This window comes from Tubulanus polymorphus, chromosome 1 (genome assembly GCF_964204645.1).
Source record: "Tubulanus polymorphus chromosome 1, tnTubPoly1.2, whole genome shotgun sequence".
NCBI classification, from domain to species: domain Eukaryota; kingdom Metazoa; phylum Nemertea; class Palaeonemertea; order Tubulaniformes; family Tubulanidae; genus Tubulanus; species Tubulanus polymorphus.
The window spans coordinates 28,326,443-28,344,399 of NC_134025.1; the positions used below are offsets into that span (position 1 = coordinate 28,326,443).

Sequence of the window (17,957 nt, forward strand, 5' to 3'; positions counted from 1 at the left end):
GCAGATATTGTTCTTATTTGTAAGTAAATTACCTCTTCAACGATTTCAGTTACTTTATTTTTGAACCAGCTCACATCTGAAGTTCTACAAATTCTATCCCCGATGATTCGTTCCATTTCGTGTTTCCACAAAGAGAGAACCATTATTTCATCCGCTCGACTTTCATCTGGCATTCTCTTTAAACACTGTTAAACGATAGAAATACCAGGTGAAAAAAAGGTTGTTTCTATTGAGTTGAACCAACCGATTCAAACAGTTTTAATTACCTGGAAGCATTTCGTAACCTCCCTCAATGTAAACAGATAATGCTGTCTGCCAGGCATATTTGTCATTCGTAATACAGACTGTACATCAGTGAGCAGTTTACAAGATGCACCAGAAATAGCGTTCTGTAAATCGATGTCTAAACCTGGTTGTTCGTTCTGTAACATATTGGCTTCCAATATTCCGCTAACTATATTCTTCAAAGGTTCATCTTTTGGCATTCGAGTGCGAAGTACAACAAAATGACGCTGTAAGAGTGAAAACATGGCTGAGTTTGAAACATCTTTCAATAGCCTTTATACAGCCCCCGGCTTGGAGATGTCCTTTTCTCAAATCACCAGACGATGATCTCTAGGGTGAGATCGAAACGTCGTGTCTTTTAAATATTTTAGATTTAATAAATAAATTCTGGTTTTTAAATTCTTTTAATCTGTAAATTGTGGGATTTTATCTGTATTTATGTGTGTATATTAATTATTTGTAATCAGAGAGAATAAAGCATTCATTCATTCATTCATTCATTATTCAACCCCCTAAGCCTCCAACTTACCATTAACCTAGAACTGAGAAGCCGGTTTACTACACTGGGTGTTTCACTGAATGACATAGCTGCGAGAATAACTAAATCTTCCACAGAACGCCATTCAAACGGTTTCTGCTGCGTGCACAAGACTTTATCATCGAGTAGTTGTCTTAACAACTGAAAAAAAAAAACAATTTCACATTCTCTTCATACTGCCTTACTTCATTTTAAAGGATGAATTGAGTTGAACAAAGAAATCAAACTAACCTCATTACATTTCTGCACACCGTACTGATCAGGAACTGGTAGATTCAAGTCATCGATGAACAATTGTAACCTCTTGTTGTCTTTAGCGCCATAAACAAATCCTAGAATAAAATTCAAGTGATTAGATGACCTTTTCCTCACAATCCTGTTAAATGCTTAAATGTCTATTTCAAATATACCTTGTCTGTGATAGATATTTGATTCTATGAATTGATGGAGTTGTTTAGCGGTTGATGCTCCGCTGTAAACTAATTTTTTGCTCACTCGGGTTTGAGAATCTACAAAAAATTACGATTAAATTACTAGAAAATTCCCAAAAATAGAGCAATACCCGGTATATGCAGTATTAATACGGTGCTTACCTTGACCATTGATGAAGTCATTGACTATGACAGTTTTACCAGATCCAGGAGGTCCCACTAGTAGAACGTTTTGACCAGAAGCTACAGCGAAATCCATCAACACTCGAGTTCGGATCTGAAATCATAGGAATGATTCACAGTATTCTTGCTCAGTTAGAAGAAGTCTGTAGTAAAATGAATGTCTCACATACCGTATCAACTGTATCAATAACTATCTCTCCTAATTCATCCTGATTATCAGAATAAACTGCTTCAGGTACCCTGAAATCGAAAGAAAATCATGCTCTTCAAAGACTGTAATTTATAGTGAGGTATGACTAAAAACTTTTCTGAGCTTTCTATGTACCTCGACTGCCAGGGGTCCCATTCTCCAGATTCGTCGACGTAGTAATCAAACACACAGATATCTCGATCGTCATCGGGTAACCTGCAAAATCATAGACAATCATCGTTCATACTTTCAAGCAAACTGTGTTATGAATCCGGGATTTTCCAGCCAAATTTTGAAGTTACTCACGCTGATGACAATGTCTTCAATAAATCGCTGAATGTTTTACGTTCAGCGTCTTCTAATAAACCACCAAACGACCAGATCAAACAGAACAGGTACAACCTCTCAATGTGCAACTCTCCACCAATTTGTACATTATCAGCTAGCATGGCTGACAACAGATTGAGACAACTCTTGAACATGCCAACTTCTGTCAAACGGATATTCGGCCTGGAAAAAAGATGAAAGTTAGATATGTTCGCTCAAAGATGAAGGATTCTAAGACTTAAACACAAAGACACGATGAACTTACTTAGCTTCATGCAAAACATAATGACTAATTGCATCCACAGTGTTATCAAAGGCTCTCTGTAACACCTGTACAAAATAAGTAGATACTTCAGTTTTTTTTAAATAAATGGTAACTTCTTAGAAACATGAAATGATGTTTCCATTTCTTGGTAAATTCTGTTCAGAATGCCAAAGTTTTTCTCTACATCGATTTCAACAAGCCTGTCTATTGTAATAGAAATAACTGCATTGAATGACAATATTTGTAGGAGAGATTGAGAAGCAAAGCAGAAACCGACACAAATGCATAAGATGGAATGTATGCACATCACCAAGCGAAATAGAATAGACAATTACAAAACCCACATAGATACATAGGATATATGCAGAATAGATAACACACAACACCAAATAGCAATTACTTTATAGTTCAAACTGACATGAATGGAATTCTAATTACGATATTCAAAATACTGCAGGATAGAATCACAATAGCAAGTGATGCACATAAACCAACATGCAACCAGTGCAAGCGAAATGATTATATAACTCATCATTCAGTACCAACTGAGAAATACCCCGGTACTACATAGGACTTACTTCCTGCAAGAATAAAGGAAGCATGGAATTATTTTTGACAAAGTCAATAATCGTGGATTATACTAGTCAACCTAAAGTTCACTCTCTATTATTTCCTGATCACAGAATGAGAAAATCTCAAAAGATAAGACAATAGATTTACAATGATTTGTAAATGAAGTTGAATAATGGGACTTACGTTCACTTCTTGTTGAGATCTTGTCTGCATCCATGCTTGAGCAATAGGTCGCCATCCAACTACAGTTTTACCAACAAACACGATGCCCTGAATAAAATTTAGATTTTTATATCATAGGTCTTTGATTCAGGTTTGACAATACATCTAAACATCAAAATACTTACAGCTCGTGAGACAGTAGCTGGTGAAGCTTTCGTTAGATCATCCGTCTCAAACAACAGTTTGATATTATTGGACAAGAACAATCGATCACCATTTCGAAGATGTAGTGTCTGAAATGATATACTCGTTTTAAAAGTATTTCATAAAAGCAGAGAATGAAATTTGAGTGGATTTGTGGCAAATACCTTTCCTGAATCTAATACAGTACTGAAGTTATCAGCCCATCCAGCGTTTAATGGTCCATCTAATGAAAGCCAAGTCGTGCATTGGTTCTGAAAACAAAGAATTTGATTCTTAATCAATAAAGAAATCACAAAATTTTATGGTAGAAGTTCAAAGTTCCACTTACTCGACTCGCTTTCTTCCAAGCAGATGTGAAAATACCATCAATCCAATCCATATTGTGCAAATATCCGAACATCAATGAATCGTCATCAACGACTAATGGATTTATCTTCTGCAAGCGATGGTTCATTTCAGCGGAACCTTTCATACTGGATGCCGAATGGCGCGAGAGGCCTCGTGGATTATCCGCGCACAGAGCTGTAACTAAACTCTGAATCATTCCGGATTTACCAGATCCCGGCGGTCCGGCAACAATTATACCTAGAAATCAAACGACATTAATTTGTTAATTGTCAATGCACAAACTGAAGTACTTTTGATCACAGTTTTCAAATCGTTACCTCCGTGAACCAACGAAACGTTGTAAAGTTGAATACATTTATCGACCCAATCTTTAGTCGGAATCAGTCCATTTTCTTTCGCAGTAGAATGTAATGTTAATTCTATTTCCTGTATACGCGTATGCGCTGAAATGGCTCTATGTGAACCAGGTGGATCTGGTAAACCTTGAAATACATCTTTCACGATCTGAGTGAAGACCGAACAGATCTGAAAAATGATGAAATTTTAATGAAAAAATTCAAACGTGTTCAAATATTTTCATATCATAAACCGATGAATACATACATCACCACTTAATCGTGGACCGATGATTTCTAGTAAGGCTTGTCCAACAATAGAATGTTCCATCTTTGCAGCAGGAGTGAGAGGATTTGGAGTACCAGTTTTACGACTGTACCGATCAGCTGGAGTTCTTCCCTGCGAAACTATTAACATTTATACACAGTTAGATATTAGAATGAATGTACGTTTATCTGTTTGAGACAAAACTAAAATGAAGTGAACATTAGAAACTATGTTGAATCTATTGTAATAAATAAATCTACCTGTAAATGTCTAGCTATGTATGGTTTTTGAAGATATAAATATGGTAAATGAGAAAGTTAAAAGACTACGATTAGAACTGTCTCGGAGATGTTGTCAATTTTCTGAGCCCAAAAAATTATACATGCTAAACAAGCAATACTCGACTAACCACTATCTATACCTGGAGCCAGTTTTTATAAGTACTGGTTTGGCTAGAGAGAAGAAAATTGCTGCAGGAAAGCACTAATTCAAATTATAAAATGTACCTTTCTTTTTACGCTTTGAGCGTGGAGAACCATGACCTAAGTCAACATTGTAAAATACAAGAATAACTGAACATAAGTGCGTGGAGAAAACTTACGAAACTCGCCGGAGTATGGTTGAAAATAAAAACTGGACAGAAAAGAAGACATTAAAGGAATGAATGCTGTATTAAGGAGAGACATACCATTAGATGAACTGTGCTGAGCGTAAACTGATTGATTACTGCTCGAACGAGTCGCGTCTGCTTTATCGAATGATTTTTCTTCTCTGATGAGTTTACGTCGATGACTGGCGAATCGTAACACATTCACAAGTGATGAAACACTCAGGTTGTGATGATCTGCTACTGGCCTGTCAAACATACGATTAACTATCTTAATTCATTCATAATCAATAACATGAGATGAATAGATCTCAACCAATGTGCATTTGAATATGAGAATCAAAAAGTTATTTGCTTACAGTTGATCTTTAGAAAGTTCCATGACAATCTTGAGGCGGTTGCTGAGAATATTTGGTGCACGGAATCCTAATCCTGAACACTTCAATTTCAGAATCATGTTATAATCCGGTTTGAGTAAGTTGACAGTGCGGAATAGTGACTTGATTTCCATTGGGAGTTTGAATTTTGCAGATGTGCTTTGATTGATAGTGAGGAACAGGGTAGTAGAAGGATTGATCAATATCTGAAATGTGCACATAATGTGTTTCATTCGTTCAATGAAATTCTAAAAAATTCTCGATTTGATCTAATCGTATACTAGAGTGTTAAGTTAATATACCTCTTGTCCATCGCGGAGTGTACATGTTTCTTTTGCGGCTCTTAAACTTCCATATATGGATGAAACATAATCGAGCAGAACAGATAAACACTCTCGATTCATTGAGTGAAGTTCATCAAAACATCCCCAACATCCATCCTAAAGATAGGATATACAATGTATATAATCCATCAACGAGTTAAAAAGTAGTTACACTGCCATAAAGTATAGTGACCAATAGGAATACTAACCATAGCAAGTCCTGTAAGAATCTTTCCCAGCGCACCAGGATCGGAATGTTCCGAACATTGGAATATTGATAAGTGATGGCCCAACAACTGAGCGAAACCCTGTATTTAACAAAACACTGTGAATAGATGAATAAGCGTAAAATTATTAAACCTCCAACTGAAGACATTGATTATATACTTACACTGACGGTTTCAGTTTTACCAGATCCAGTACCTCCGGCCAGTGTGACCCCCGTATGATTCTGCATATATTGAGCCATTGATATGAAACAGCGTTCGGTAGTCGTAGTTAATGAAACAACAGGTTCAGCGCCGTAAAACTCGCAACCATAATCGTATTTTGTATCCAACATATACAAACATGGTTTCAATTCACCGCTTTCATCTAAAATACACGAATACCGGGTAATTGAAAAAGAAATTCGAGAAAAAATGTTAAAACTTATTGCTTCGTTATATAATCAACAAACCTGTATCTTGTAGATAGCATCGCATATTTCTTCTCCAATCAAAATCAGTAGGTTCTCTGATTTTTCTGTTGGCCATACTGTCCAGAACATCGCGTAGATAGATAGAGTACTGTTAATAGAAATAACAGAACATTTAACTTGTAATTTCTACACAGACAGATATCAAACCTATTGTGAAATATACTTACAGTAATCAGATTCTCTAATCTCAAGCGATGAACCGCTGTAAATGGTTCTTCAGCAGTTTTCGCGTAACCTCTGCTCAGCACAGAGTTCAGTTTTCCCATATTCGTCGAGAACTTTTTGCCCAAGTTGTGCAGAGCTTTACGATCATATTTGATCTCTTGGACACCGACTTCGCATTCTTTAGTCCAATAGAACAACATTCCAAACCGACAAATCTGGGTCGGATACTAAAAAGAAGATAGAATTGGTAAATGAAGGTAAAAAATGAAGTTGCAGTTCAACCAAATTTCTGCGATCTATACCTTTAATACAAGTTCTTCCATAGAAACTCCTTTGTTTACATCTTGCATCACTTCATTGAACAAAACTGACAGAGACTTATGAATAATATCCTTCAAATGAGTCAACCAAGTTTCAACTCCATCTGCTAATGATACCTACAAATAACAACAAGATAGAGATTCATTTATAACTATGATGAAACTATACGCATGAATGAATGAATAGACGGCAATGATTGATTACCTTTTCACATAACTCAAGAATTTCACCTTCACAGCTTATGACAGCGCTAGCCTCCCAAGTTGTTCTTTCTTGTACAATATCTTCTGATGGCAGCAAAGAAATGTGATGTTGAATTGCGGCAGGAATTTGCTGAAAATTCACAAGAACATTTTATCATACATTTCACACACAAAGTTTTTAGCGGCTTATAATGCAGGCCCTATTTAACTGTGCCCAGGATCAGCTCCAAGAAAAATCCGAAAACGTCTTTATAGCCGGTACCGGTACTATAAATTGAAAAGAGGTTTACTGTATGTAAATACGATTTGAACTACAGGGATATTACAGCAGGATAATAATGCTTTCACACTAAGCAAGTTACAATAATTAGCATCGATAAACCATAATGTTGTTTTTAGATCATGTATTCAGTGATTATCGACTCTAACCTAGTGAATTAAGCATGCGATCAGTTGGGAATGAAGCAAATTTCAATCAGTCTCAAAAATACCATGCATATGTCATAAATGTTGTTGGTGTTTGTTGTGCGTAAATTGAGCTATTTTAGATGTAACTGTAATTGAACGAAGCGTGATAAATGCATCTCTTATAATATTGATATACCTGCGGAGGTAGAGCTGGAGGGTTGGGTTGGGATAAGGCAGTCTTTATCATCAGAAAGAAGAACAAATCTTTATATTAACAGCACATAAATCACACACATGCAGAATTTACCATTAAACATTGTTACAAAACGTGCAGCATGCAAAGGGAAGTGAAATTATAAAACAAGATGAGATATGACACAGCTTTCAATCAACTGGATATAACCACTCATTCCAACAGAACAAGAAAAAGTAATAATATAGACAGATACATGATATACAAGCTCAAATCAATGTTTCTTTCAAATAACAAGAAAAACAACAGCAAGAAAACAAAATAATTATAGGACAGAAACAACATCAACCAAACCACCAATAGGGCTCACCTTTCTCGGTTTTTTCTGCAAAATTCCCTTCAATTTGTCTTTACCCTAATTCATGATTCAATTTCAAACCATAAAATTACGTATCGCACATAGGTTTTTTATCACAGTAGCTAAGGCTAAGATTTAGAATGCCGGGTGTGGAGCTTACCTGTACGTGGACTAGTCGTTTGTCTAGTTTAGTTTGAGCAGTCGGAGCAATAATTGGTTGAGAAGCGAAATCAGTAACGACACTCGTTGGTCGAGTTGTGTCTTCATGGACCGATGGATTTTGATCTAGAGTGATTGAACTACCCATAACTGCTTCTAACTTCAAATCTCGAACAGCAGTAAATATAGACCTGTGAATATAAATCATTTCGACATGCTTCACTTTACTTGATTTTGTCTTATAGAATGAACTCCTAAAAAAAACTTACTTTAGGTAAGGTTTGATGGAGTCCAGTTCATTCGGTCGACTCAGGATTGCCAGTAGTATAGGATCAGAAACGAAGAAAAACCTAGGAAAAGCCCTTCGTTTACTGTCGAGATAACCGATCAAAGATTTGAAACATATCTCTAGTTCTTCATGGAAATGTTTGAGCACAACACCCTTAGGGACCTCTCCACCGTAACAACACTGAAATCATGAGAAATAAGTTAAACTTTGGAGAAGAAGATCAGGATCAAAATCAGTGCTTTGGATGAATATGACGATTACCTGCAGGACATTTCTAGTGTCATAAGCTCTTTTCATCATTTTTGTCCAACCTTTATCAATGCGGCTGAAACGTTTTGCTTCTTGTGGCAGCTCCTATGAAATAATTCATACGCATTTACGAATGTACTTAATAAATTGTGTTTGAATTATGATCATTGCCAGAATGAGTGTATGGGATGCATGCAATATATTTATCCTTATTAAATGATTTGAAATTATTTTCATGCAAATTAGTCACAAATTGTATCAGTCATGCTATTATTTCTCATTCGAAGGGAAAATATTGATAGTCATATTAAGATGAATATTTCAGTTAAGATCTGTGGTCAATAATGGTTTGGCGATTAAATTTTTAACAGTTCTACTGTAAACCAGTGACTCGAATATTCAGTTATATACTTTGCATTTAGAATATACATAAGTAAATGTACATGCAGTTTAATTTCCACGAAGAGCAATTAGAGATAACTGATAATGAAGCAGTAATGATAAGAATATTTCAGCAATTGCATAATAGATAGAGATGAGATCTTATATGTTTGATAATAAGATAACAGTGTTTCAACGAAAATTGAATATAAGTGAATTTATGTATTTCCATGTGCCATTGTTGTGTTTCAATGCTGTACATATGTACAGCCCAAAGCTGTGATTTTGGCAACACCAATGTGTGTAAGGCTCAAAATATACCATCACAATAGACTTCCAAATAAATCCAACAATTGTTTGTATAAACGGATTCAAATAGAAATGTTTCTATTATTGATGGTTTCTGATGAAGTATATTTCGGGTTATTTCACAAAGTGATGCCTGTAAAGTGGCTGTCATAATTTTTTACCATCTCTTCAGATCCATCAAGATATGAAATTACCACAGGAGCAAAGAACGACTGAAGAAATTAATGAAGCAAGGAATAATGAATGTTATGCATTTGATGATAATCATTGATAAATGTTCATACTTTTAACTGAAATAGAATAAAACCTGTATATTGTATGCCTAGATTCCACACATAAATTCTCGGTAATGTAGATATGAAATATGCATATACATGAGACTAAAACTCATCTTTTTTGAAATGCAAAGCCGTCAAGTATAAATATAGTAAAACGCCCCACTAAGCAAAATTCAGATTGTACAATGGAAGAGACCTGCCAAAAAATTGCTGCAATATACTCAGTGGAACCAGTAGGGGTTCGAACAAATGAGTTGTCTTGATCCTAGAAACACATTTCAAAAATCAATCAATTCTCAATTTAGATAAAATCAAAATTGATGCAAACCTAAATGGATAAAGATCACATAAAATACAGGAAAACGTGAGGAGGATTTCACCTGAATAGTCTACACTTCTCCAAAACGAAATAAATGTATGAAACTAATTAGAAGAGATACAAGTAAATGTACCTTTGATGCAGTTGGGTTGCTGAAAACGGCCTCTAAATACTGCCATAAATCTTGTACTTCGAGCCACTGTTCTAGAACCTCCCCGACCTCTTTCAGTTTCTCAGCCCATGATGCGGCTTCCTCTCTCAACGGACCGATGTGACGACTCGTTAACATGTTCGCTAACAACGCTTGAGCATCTTCTAACTGTTCCAGCAGACGCTCCGTGGACAGTTTCTCCAAATAGATCGGACCTCGGCGTTTGTACGGCTCGAATGTCAAAACCTGTTTAAACACATTCACACAGAATAAGGATTCAATGTATACGACAGTAGTTTAGGGCGAGATTGCAGAGTGTGAATTAACCGATAATGTTTACCTGTTCTGTCCATTCCTCTTCAGTCACACGCAGTTTTACTTCTAATTCCAACTCCTTACCAGCGCATCGGCATATCTCTTCAATTTCAGCTCTGTGCCTGGAAAACATCGCAACACGATGCACCAGGTTTATCACGGTTATACACAGGAAGTAAGACAAGACAAGATATTTCATAACTCATACTTGATCAGCCCAATGTCCAATAGATGACAATTCTTGAACATGTTTGCTTCAAGTGGGAATGAACTACCGGTTACTTGCATTACTTGCAGCCAGTGACGATTACGAATTTCCTAGAATTAAACAATAACACAACAAACTCATTCAGATGCATTAATTTATATGAAGTTTCAGAAAAGATGAATGATGTACACCATTTAACTTAGAAATGTAACAAATTAACTTGAATGAAATCTCAAACTGACCAACTGATGAGTAATCAAGAAAGGCAAAAAGCAGAATAAGACTAACTCGGTACTTACTTCTATATCATAGCGTTGTTCTCTCTAAAGTTAGTACAACAAAGAACAGACAACAAAAACAGTTAGCATCGAAATTAGAAAACGTTAATCGGAGATATAGAGACTCACATCTAAACCAGTGCTGTATATGAGCTGAAGCAACAACACTACTACAGTCATAGTGTCTAAATCATCTAATATTAACAATGCGTGTACGTTTCATTTAGTATCTAGCAGTGTTGTTAGATAGTCAGTATTTTTGTTATCAAAATAAACCGATCTACTATCTATTCTTCTTACCTTGGATGACAGTTTATGCAAAAGCGGAATAACGTCCAGATAGTGCTGTATAGCGTTCTTCATGTCCTGATAAGCGTCCCAATCTTTCAGTTTACTCGGCAGAGCCAAACATTCATCCCAATAACCTTCCACCTAAAAAAAACATCCGACTTCATACATTTTCTCAATTCTAGTCTAGGCCTATGTGAAGGTGTAATAATAATATCTATTCTGTACATAGAATATCTCAACAAACTTTACAGATTATAGATATAAAACATTGGACAAATAAATAAGATACCGGTAACTGTAAAAAAAGTTATGTTTAGAGTGTCAGAGATTGAAGTGAATGAAAAGATTTGACATGTCACAATTTAGATGAAAGGAGCTACAAATGTATACACATAACAGGCATATAGTTAGCTAGGTTCTTTCAGAAATATTTCAGAAAATAGATTTTCATTTGAACGGAAAAAACCAGTCTTATGTACCTCATTGTTAAAGTCACCTACGTATCAATAATGATAAAAAGATTAATCTTATTCCTAACACATAATTCTATCAGCATACCTGTTTCTTAATAACCTAAAAACCCCAGATAAAACGAAACCACAATGAACGAAATGAATACAAACAATGATTATTTGTGTAAAGATGAATATTTGATATTGTATATGATTTACCTCTTCGGTCGCATTTCGTAAATCGACATCAGACCACAATGTGTCCCTGAAGTTGTTATCAAACCTGATGAACTTTTGGAACAGGCCGTACAACTGACCAAGAAGATCCAACTCCTGCAAAATGGAAATAAATTACACAATAAAATCATATGAAATCAATCACTTTGGTGGTTTAGCTCTGTTTAGCTCTGTGAAACCGACCTCTCCTGTTTTATCCAGTTCTGGGAATGGTTTACACGGAATACCGAACAATTTCGATACAGAGTCTAGTGTGCGTCTTTTTGTGTCATATGCTGAGAATTTCTGCTGGAAATTGTGAAGTCTGGCAACCGCTTCAGCTGGTGGAATTCCAGGAACAACCGGTCCCTGAGCATCAAACGCATTGCGGAACTGAATTACTTCAACAACGAATGTCTGAAAACAAAGTTCATCATTAGAAATCAGTAGTTTGAATAAAGACTACATGTTTAATCATCATGGTTAAAACTTGGTAGAATTTACCTTAACTTGTTTGTCTAATTCCTGTTCAAAAGCCACACGTCTCTCCTTCAGAAGAACGTGTCTCAGATTATCTGCCAGTTCTAACAATTCCTGCCATTTATCTCGCAATGAATCGACGTTTTCCACTTCATGACGAGGCAAACGCAATTCAAACTCTCTGTTAAATGTATCAAAATATCAATTACTCGCAAATACAAATTCACATTTATAGATAGACACGAAAATATGATATAAATATTGTTGATAAAGAATGTGAAATACGTATTAGGAAAGTGTACACATGCTCTATAAACAGATTGGTGTCAAAGATACTGGTGGTTAATGGAATTCAAAAACCTCACCTGAGATGGCTGTACATTGTTTCTATCGGAAGATAAATTGCATCGATCTTATTCTCCATGTCTTGTATTTCCTCCAGTAAGTGTAATGTACTATTTAACTGATCGAGGTTTAGTACACTAAGCTCTAAGCGACTGCAAACATTCATACGATACAATAACGCCGCATCCAGCTTTTTCTATAAACCATGCAAATAAAAAGTGCCATGCAAATTCATACATGAAGTGATATAGTGATATATAAGATAAAATTAAAGAAAATTATTCTAACCTTAGCTTCTTCATGTAAAACTGCTGCGTATTTGCATTTCCAAGCAACAGCAAATCCGTGAAGGGCATCTTTGATCAAATCAGTTTTCAAACACACAGGTCCGGCGGGTAGGTTTGATGGAATATCATCGATGTTGCTTTCAACCCTCTGCAATCGTTCGACTTCTCGACGCAGAAAGTACGGTCCCGGTTCGTGTTGTATGAACTCGGTGAAATTGCCCTGAATGTCGTCTTTCCATAAGAAATCATACATTTGAAAATGCATGATGTGCTTGTTCAATATCAGTTCTAAATCTGTATAAAGACGAGACAGATAAATTAGCTACGGACGAGACAAATCAAAACAACAAAATTAGGTTTTCATTTATACCTGCGATAACAGAACTCAATTGATGAAACATATCCTGAATAACCTTATCATCATTAACATGTTGAGAAAAGGTTTCTCCAATGTCATTACCGTTATTCCATTTAACACCTGAAACATTTCAACACATCTTTCTAAATCATGCCTCCTATAACTTTCTACAACCTCATAGAATCATATTTCTTAATAGCCAAATATTTCCTGATAAAAGGTTTACGAACCTTTCACGACATCTCTGATTGCAGAAGCAATGTTATCAATAGTAGACTGAATGGCGTCCATCGCAGGATTTAAAGTGATGTTTGGTATTGCGTAGTTTACTGTCACTTCAAACCTAAAATAAACCCATCGCAGTCATATTAGAACATGATCAACTACTAAAATGTGTTCATATTCAGAGAGTTATTCACTTGTTCCCTAGTTACCTCAGATATGTGATTTCTGCAGTTCTTTCTGTTGTCCATGTCATGTTTGACAGCATTGACATGACGGACACCGGGCGTTTATCCGATTTCGCTGACATCCCTCGACTGAGCGGTCTCGGAGTAGGTGCTCCACTCAACGATACAGCAGAATTCGACATCAAACTCACAGAACGGACAAGATCGCTGTCGCAACCACAAGATTCAGCCAACGTGACAAGAGATCGGCATGTGGCAGTTAGAATCGCTTCATAGATATCATCACAGTAGTAATCTGAAAGTAAATCATGAATCAAAATTCATCCAAAATGCTTATAGCTACTTGAGAAGATTTTCTGGGAAATAAAATTACCTAACAACTCAGAGACTATGTAATCCTCAGGGTTACTAACTGATGACATGCCATAACCACTTCTGGAAGCAGTGAGTAATTTCATATCTCGGCTCTTTGACTCGGATTTAGTCACACTAGACGTCTACGGACAAAAAAAAATCTGATATAATACAAATATATATCGGCTTGAATCTAGATTATCTCGATCACAACAAACTACAGGAAATCATACAAAAACATAGCAACCATCACCAAGATTTTAAGCCCATTAAGGCAACTCGACAACTAATTTCACTTATAAGTATAAGTGCTACCAATAACCAATCAGTTAAACAGTTAATCAGTGTTCAGTTAAAGTCAAGAAACTATAGCGTTATATTTGTCAACTGCGGTGCCAGAGGATATTGAAATAAGAATTACGTTGTCGCGTAAATCATTCATGCTCATTTGGAATCTATTTGAATGAAGTCCATCACTTTCTGTTCGCATAGCTTGCAATATAGTAGCTACGGCTTTAAAAGTTAATTTCTATAAGCAAAATAATTCGATTAAAAGATGATCAGTAATAGCATGAATTGATTCAATACATGTTTGATGCTAGAAAGCAAAGCAAATGGTCCCATCTTAAATCAGAAGGTCCTATAAAAACAATTCAATAAACTGACCTTTCTCTGAGATAACATATTGGCAGCTTCTCTCATTCCATTCTCAATAATCAGTATACTATCGTACAGATCCTGTGCTTTAAGTTTGATCGAATGCAACATATCGACAGTGAATTCTTCAGTTGGCTGAAAACAAACAAATCATTACGTACAAATGATACTTCATTAGGTTTAGCAGTTTTTCAAAAAACAAAATGATGAAATTTACCCATATTTTGGAGAATGCTAAGTCAATGTCGAAGAATATCATTTCAGAAATCTTAGTGATTGTGTTGACTATTTTGGTTGATATGATTTCATTGACTCGTTCAACTTGATATTTCAATTTTGCAGTCGCGGTGTGAACTTGATGTAGAAATGCATCTGAAAGCAGAATAGTAATTAGATCAATTCAGCCTTGAATAACAATTCGAGTTCCAAAGTTTTAAGAAATCTTACCAATATTCATGCTATTCCAAGCTAATGTAGAAAGTCCTGGTTGAAGCTGTTGTTTAACAGATTCGATGCTGTTCACAAATAAACCTTTAAAAGGTGCGGGGATTGCTTCGCGAACATCTCGGAACTCTTTCAAACAGTGCTCGATGTTGTCCTTGTATTTCTTGAATCGTAATTCTTGCTGTAAAACGACCATGGCCGATTCGGGAATCTGAATCCCTAAACGCATCAACCATTTCGCTTCTTGTATCAATTCCACAACTCTGAAAGATTAGAACCATGAATTGATATGAAGTTTATCAAAATTGACTGGATAAATCTCAAAAATTTTTTAAATATGAATGAAGAATAGAATATTTTACCCTTCATCAGTATTAGCAACAATTTCCTTAGTCTGCGGATGATGAATAAGAAGTGTAGCTTTCAATCCGATCTTCGCTTGTTCGATATGAGCTCGAAGTTGTCCAAACCACAAACTCTCAAACGTCACTAAAGCGGTCGCTAGTTTATTATAGATTCTCACGATACGACCGTAATCTTGAAGACACGTGACAGCTTTTGTTTCTTTGAAAATACGCATCGGATCCTCGATTTGATGAAGCAACTGGCGAGACCAGAAAATTGCACCGGCAACCGGGGGTGCATTCCTGGGCATCGGTGGGTTTTCCTAAATATCAGAATATTTAATACATACCGGTATATGTATAATTGATGAATCCAATTTAATGATATTCTAGCGAATGACAGCAGTATTTACCTTATGCTTCTCATAAGCTTTCTGTACTTCGATCAAATCATCTTCGTACATATTGAAAATATCGACGTATTTCTCAGCGATGACGTGTTTTACTCCGTGACGATGAAGTATTGGAGAAAATCTAAAATAGACGCATTCGATTAGTGCTTGATGAAATTATAGAAACATTAATGCTCGACGGGGAAGATTGCTTACTTCGTAAGAAGCTGTAAACTTTCTTGTGTTTTCATTTTGCGAGCGAGCACAGCGTGAATATACGCTTCGATAAAACTTTCCAATTCTTTAACGATGTTCTGAAAGCTTGCGTAAGCCTCGTTGAAAATACCTTTCTCCTGTGATGAGAAATAGATGTAGATAAATCGAGATATAGAAATCTAATAAGATTTTATGACCTATAACTATAGAAATAGGAAGATCATATCGATGAATTCCGGAATTTAAAGGTACAATAACATTGAGTGGTTACTGATCATAATTTGGACAGATTAGAATAAAATTTCTCAAACTTCAAACATTCTTAAACTTTGTGTATAAATTCTGAGCTCCGCAGTATATGGCCGTAGAAAGGGGATGAAAATATTTTTCATGATTTTAACGTTTTTTTCAAAATTTTTTAAGTACATATTCATTTTTCACATCATTCTACCCCCTGAAATTTGACGTACCTTGCTTTCTACATCAAGCATTACTTTCGTATTAACAGCTTCTAACATCGATTGTTTCATATCATTGATATGATCGCGTACAATCGATATCACACTCGGGCCATCATCAGTATCCTCCATGTGATAATATCGTTCAAGAATATCGACCTCGTCTTGAGTCAACCCTTGAGAACCGTACAGCATTTCATAGATATAATTATCATGCGGAGATTTCTCGGCCTCATGAGCTTCATCGGCGAACTCCGGAGGTAACTCAATACTGTTATGAGCTTCTTCCTTTTCTTGAGGTTGCGGAACATCTTTCTCTTGGCTAACGACGATTTTAACCTCTCCAGCTGTGTTCTCTTGTTGTTCGTTGCCCAGTTCTTCATCTTCGGTTATTGTGATCAGATTTCCGTGTTCGGATACAGAAGGTATCACGGGATGTGGTTTTCCATCTTCATTTGGTTTAGGCGGGGGTAAATCTGTGGGGAAAATACCAAATCAACTCAAGTGAAACTGGTAGCCTATTATCATTAGAGCTAAGAGTTGATATTGAGGAGTTTTTTACCTTCAACGGAATGTGTTTCAAATTTGTGAGAGACATTTTTCTTACTGAGCGATTCTTCGACAACAATATCTTCTTTTCTCGGACGCGGAATTCCACTGATTTGTTGAATTACTCTATGATTATAAAACATAAGAATATAACTATTCTACTATCACTCTTGGGATGGCTGGAGGTTGGTAAAAAATTATTCTAACTGAACTTACCGTTGATATTGACATAAAGTGTTAATAACTTCAGTGACTTGTCTCACGCGTGAACAGAACTCATCAAAATGTCCCACAATTCCCTCTTCATCGGTCATCGCGATGCCATAATCGCAAACAGATGATGAATTCTTCTTGCTCGGTGACTGACCCGGGGTCAAACGAGTTGACTTCTGATTTATTACGCTAGGTCGTTCTTTCTGACTGTAAGAAAATTAAACGTGTTACAAAATCAAAACTCGCCTACAAATTTCCCTTCCATAAATGTTTAGTTTAATTAGTTACGTCTACTCACAGCTGAGCCGTACTATTCGGGGAGAGGCTCGTAATGGATCCGAAATGTGACAAGCTGTGAAGCCCGATACCATCACGCATGTTCCTTATTGCCTCTTTATAGGTCGTATGAACTGACAAACATACTTTCAACCGATCCATCAAACTTTTGTCCAGCACAGTTTGAGACGATTTCAAATCACGTTGTTTCTTCGACTGAAATGTTTGAATAATTCTACAAGTCATTCTCAATTCAGTAAATAGTGTGGATAGTTTTAAGATGATGAACTTACACGAAGTTTGCTATCAACTTGAGTTTTCAATTGTTTCATCCGTGCGTCAAAGTTATTGGATGTATCATTTTGTTGACTTTCCTGATCGATTACTTCCCATAAGCAATCATAATCATCATCCAAACAGAGCTCCTTGATGTGCGCCTTGCAGATCAATACGATTTGATTTGTAATCTGAAAATATACACATGAAATAACACCACTGTTTGATATGAACTTGAG

The 17,957-nt window shown here is 36.0% G+C and overlaps 1 protein-coding gene across 1 annotated transcript in view; it reads right to left on the reverse strand.

Moving 5' to 3' along the window:
* LOC141915202 (uncharacterized) overlaps positions 1 to 17,957 on the reverse strand; it is a 30,018-nt gene that overhangs the window by 10,324 nt on the left and 1,737 nt on the right. The window contains exons 5-59 of the mRNA XM_074806653.1: positions 17,736 to 17,909; positions 17,465 to 17,658; positions 17,170 to 17,355; positions 16,967 to 17,079; positions 16,417 to 16,880; positions 15,947 to 16,083; positions 15,752 to 15,872; positions 15,357 to 15,661; positions 14,998 to 15,257; positions 14,768 to 14,922; positions 14,560 to 14,685; positions 14,315 to 14,422; positions 13,913 to 14,036; positions 13,564 to 13,834; positions 13,360 to 13,472; positions 13,142 to 13,249; positions 12,773 to 13,065; positions 12,505 to 12,680; positions 12,164 to 12,320; positions 11,864 to 12,076; positions 11,663 to 11,776; positions 11,001 to 11,132; positions 10,722 to 10,745; positions 10,423 to 10,532; positions 10,240 to 10,336; positions 9,882 to 10,145; positions 8,474 to 8,566; positions 8,193 to 8,392; positions 7,925 to 8,114; positions 6,807 to 6,935; positions 6,584 to 6,718; positions 6,284 to 6,508; positions 6,096 to 6,204; positions 5,808 to 6,010; positions 5,626 to 5,724; positions 5,396 to 5,533; positions 5,076 to 5,299; positions 4,798 to 4,964; positions 4,616 to 4,651; positions 4,110 to 4,249; positions 3,824 to 4,031; positions 3,487 to 3,743; positions 3,323 to 3,409; positions 3,140 to 3,247; positions 2,976 to 3,062; positions 2,220 to 2,284; positions 1,934 to 2,137; positions 1,763 to 1,843; positions 1,608 to 1,677; positions 1,417 to 1,531; positions 1,234 to 1,332; positions 1,055 to 1,155; positions 815 to 964; positions 267 to 512; positions 33 to 185 (exon numbers count right to left, since the gene is read on the reverse strand). Of these exons, the coding sequence (XP_074662754.1) occupies positions 33 to 185; positions 267 to 512; positions 815 to 964; positions 1,055 to 1,155; positions 1,234 to 1,332; positions 1,417 to 1,531; positions 1,608 to 1,677; positions 1,763 to 1,843; positions 1,934 to 2,137; positions 2,220 to 2,284; positions 2,976 to 3,062; positions 3,140 to 3,247; positions 3,323 to 3,409; positions 3,487 to 3,743; positions 3,824 to 4,031; positions 4,110 to 4,249; positions 4,616 to 4,651; positions 4,798 to 4,964; positions 5,076 to 5,299; positions 5,396 to 5,533; positions 5,626 to 5,724; positions 5,808 to 6,010; positions 6,096 to 6,204; positions 6,284 to 6,508; positions 6,584 to 6,718; positions 6,807 to 6,935; positions 7,925 to 8,114; positions 8,193 to 8,392; positions 8,474 to 8,566; positions 9,882 to 10,145; positions 10,240 to 10,336; positions 10,423 to 10,532; positions 10,722 to 10,745; positions 11,001 to 11,132; positions 11,663 to 11,776; positions 11,864 to 12,076; positions 12,164 to 12,320; positions 12,505 to 12,680; positions 12,773 to 13,065; positions 13,142 to 13,249; positions 13,360 to 13,472; positions 13,564 to 13,834; positions 13,913 to 14,036; positions 14,315 to 14,422; positions 14,560 to 14,685; positions 14,768 to 14,922; positions 14,998 to 15,257; positions 15,357 to 15,661; positions 15,752 to 15,872; positions 15,947 to 16,083; positions 16,417 to 16,880; positions 16,967 to 17,079; positions 17,170 to 17,355; positions 17,465 to 17,658; positions 17,736 to 17,909 (8,658 nt within the window). The remainder of the gene's footprint in view (positions 1 to 32; positions 186 to 266; positions 513 to 814; positions 965 to 1,054; positions 1,156 to 1,233; positions 1,333 to 1,416; positions 1,532 to 1,607; positions 1,678 to 1,762; positions 1,844 to 1,933; positions 2,138 to 2,219; positions 2,285 to 2,975; positions 3,063 to 3,139; positions 3,248 to 3,322; positions 3,410 to 3,486; positions 3,744 to 3,823; positions 4,032 to 4,109; positions 4,250 to 4,615; positions 4,652 to 4,797; positions 4,965 to 5,075; positions 5,300 to 5,395; positions 5,534 to 5,625; positions 5,725 to 5,807; positions 6,011 to 6,095; positions 6,205 to 6,283; positions 6,509 to 6,583; positions 6,719 to 6,806; positions 6,936 to 7,924; positions 8,115 to 8,192; positions 8,393 to 8,473; positions 8,567 to 9,881; positions 10,146 to 10,239; positions 10,337 to 10,422; positions 10,533 to 10,721; positions 10,746 to 11,000; positions 11,133 to 11,662; positions 11,777 to 11,863; positions 12,077 to 12,163; positions 12,321 to 12,504; positions 12,681 to 12,772; positions 13,066 to 13,141; positions 13,250 to 13,359; positions 13,473 to 13,563; positions 13,835 to 13,912; positions 14,037 to 14,314; positions 14,423 to 14,559; positions 14,686 to 14,767; positions 14,923 to 14,997; positions 15,258 to 15,356; positions 15,662 to 15,751; positions 15,873 to 15,946; positions 16,084 to 16,416; positions 16,881 to 16,966; positions 17,080 to 17,169; positions 17,356 to 17,464; positions 17,659 to 17,735; positions 17,910 to 17,957) is intronic.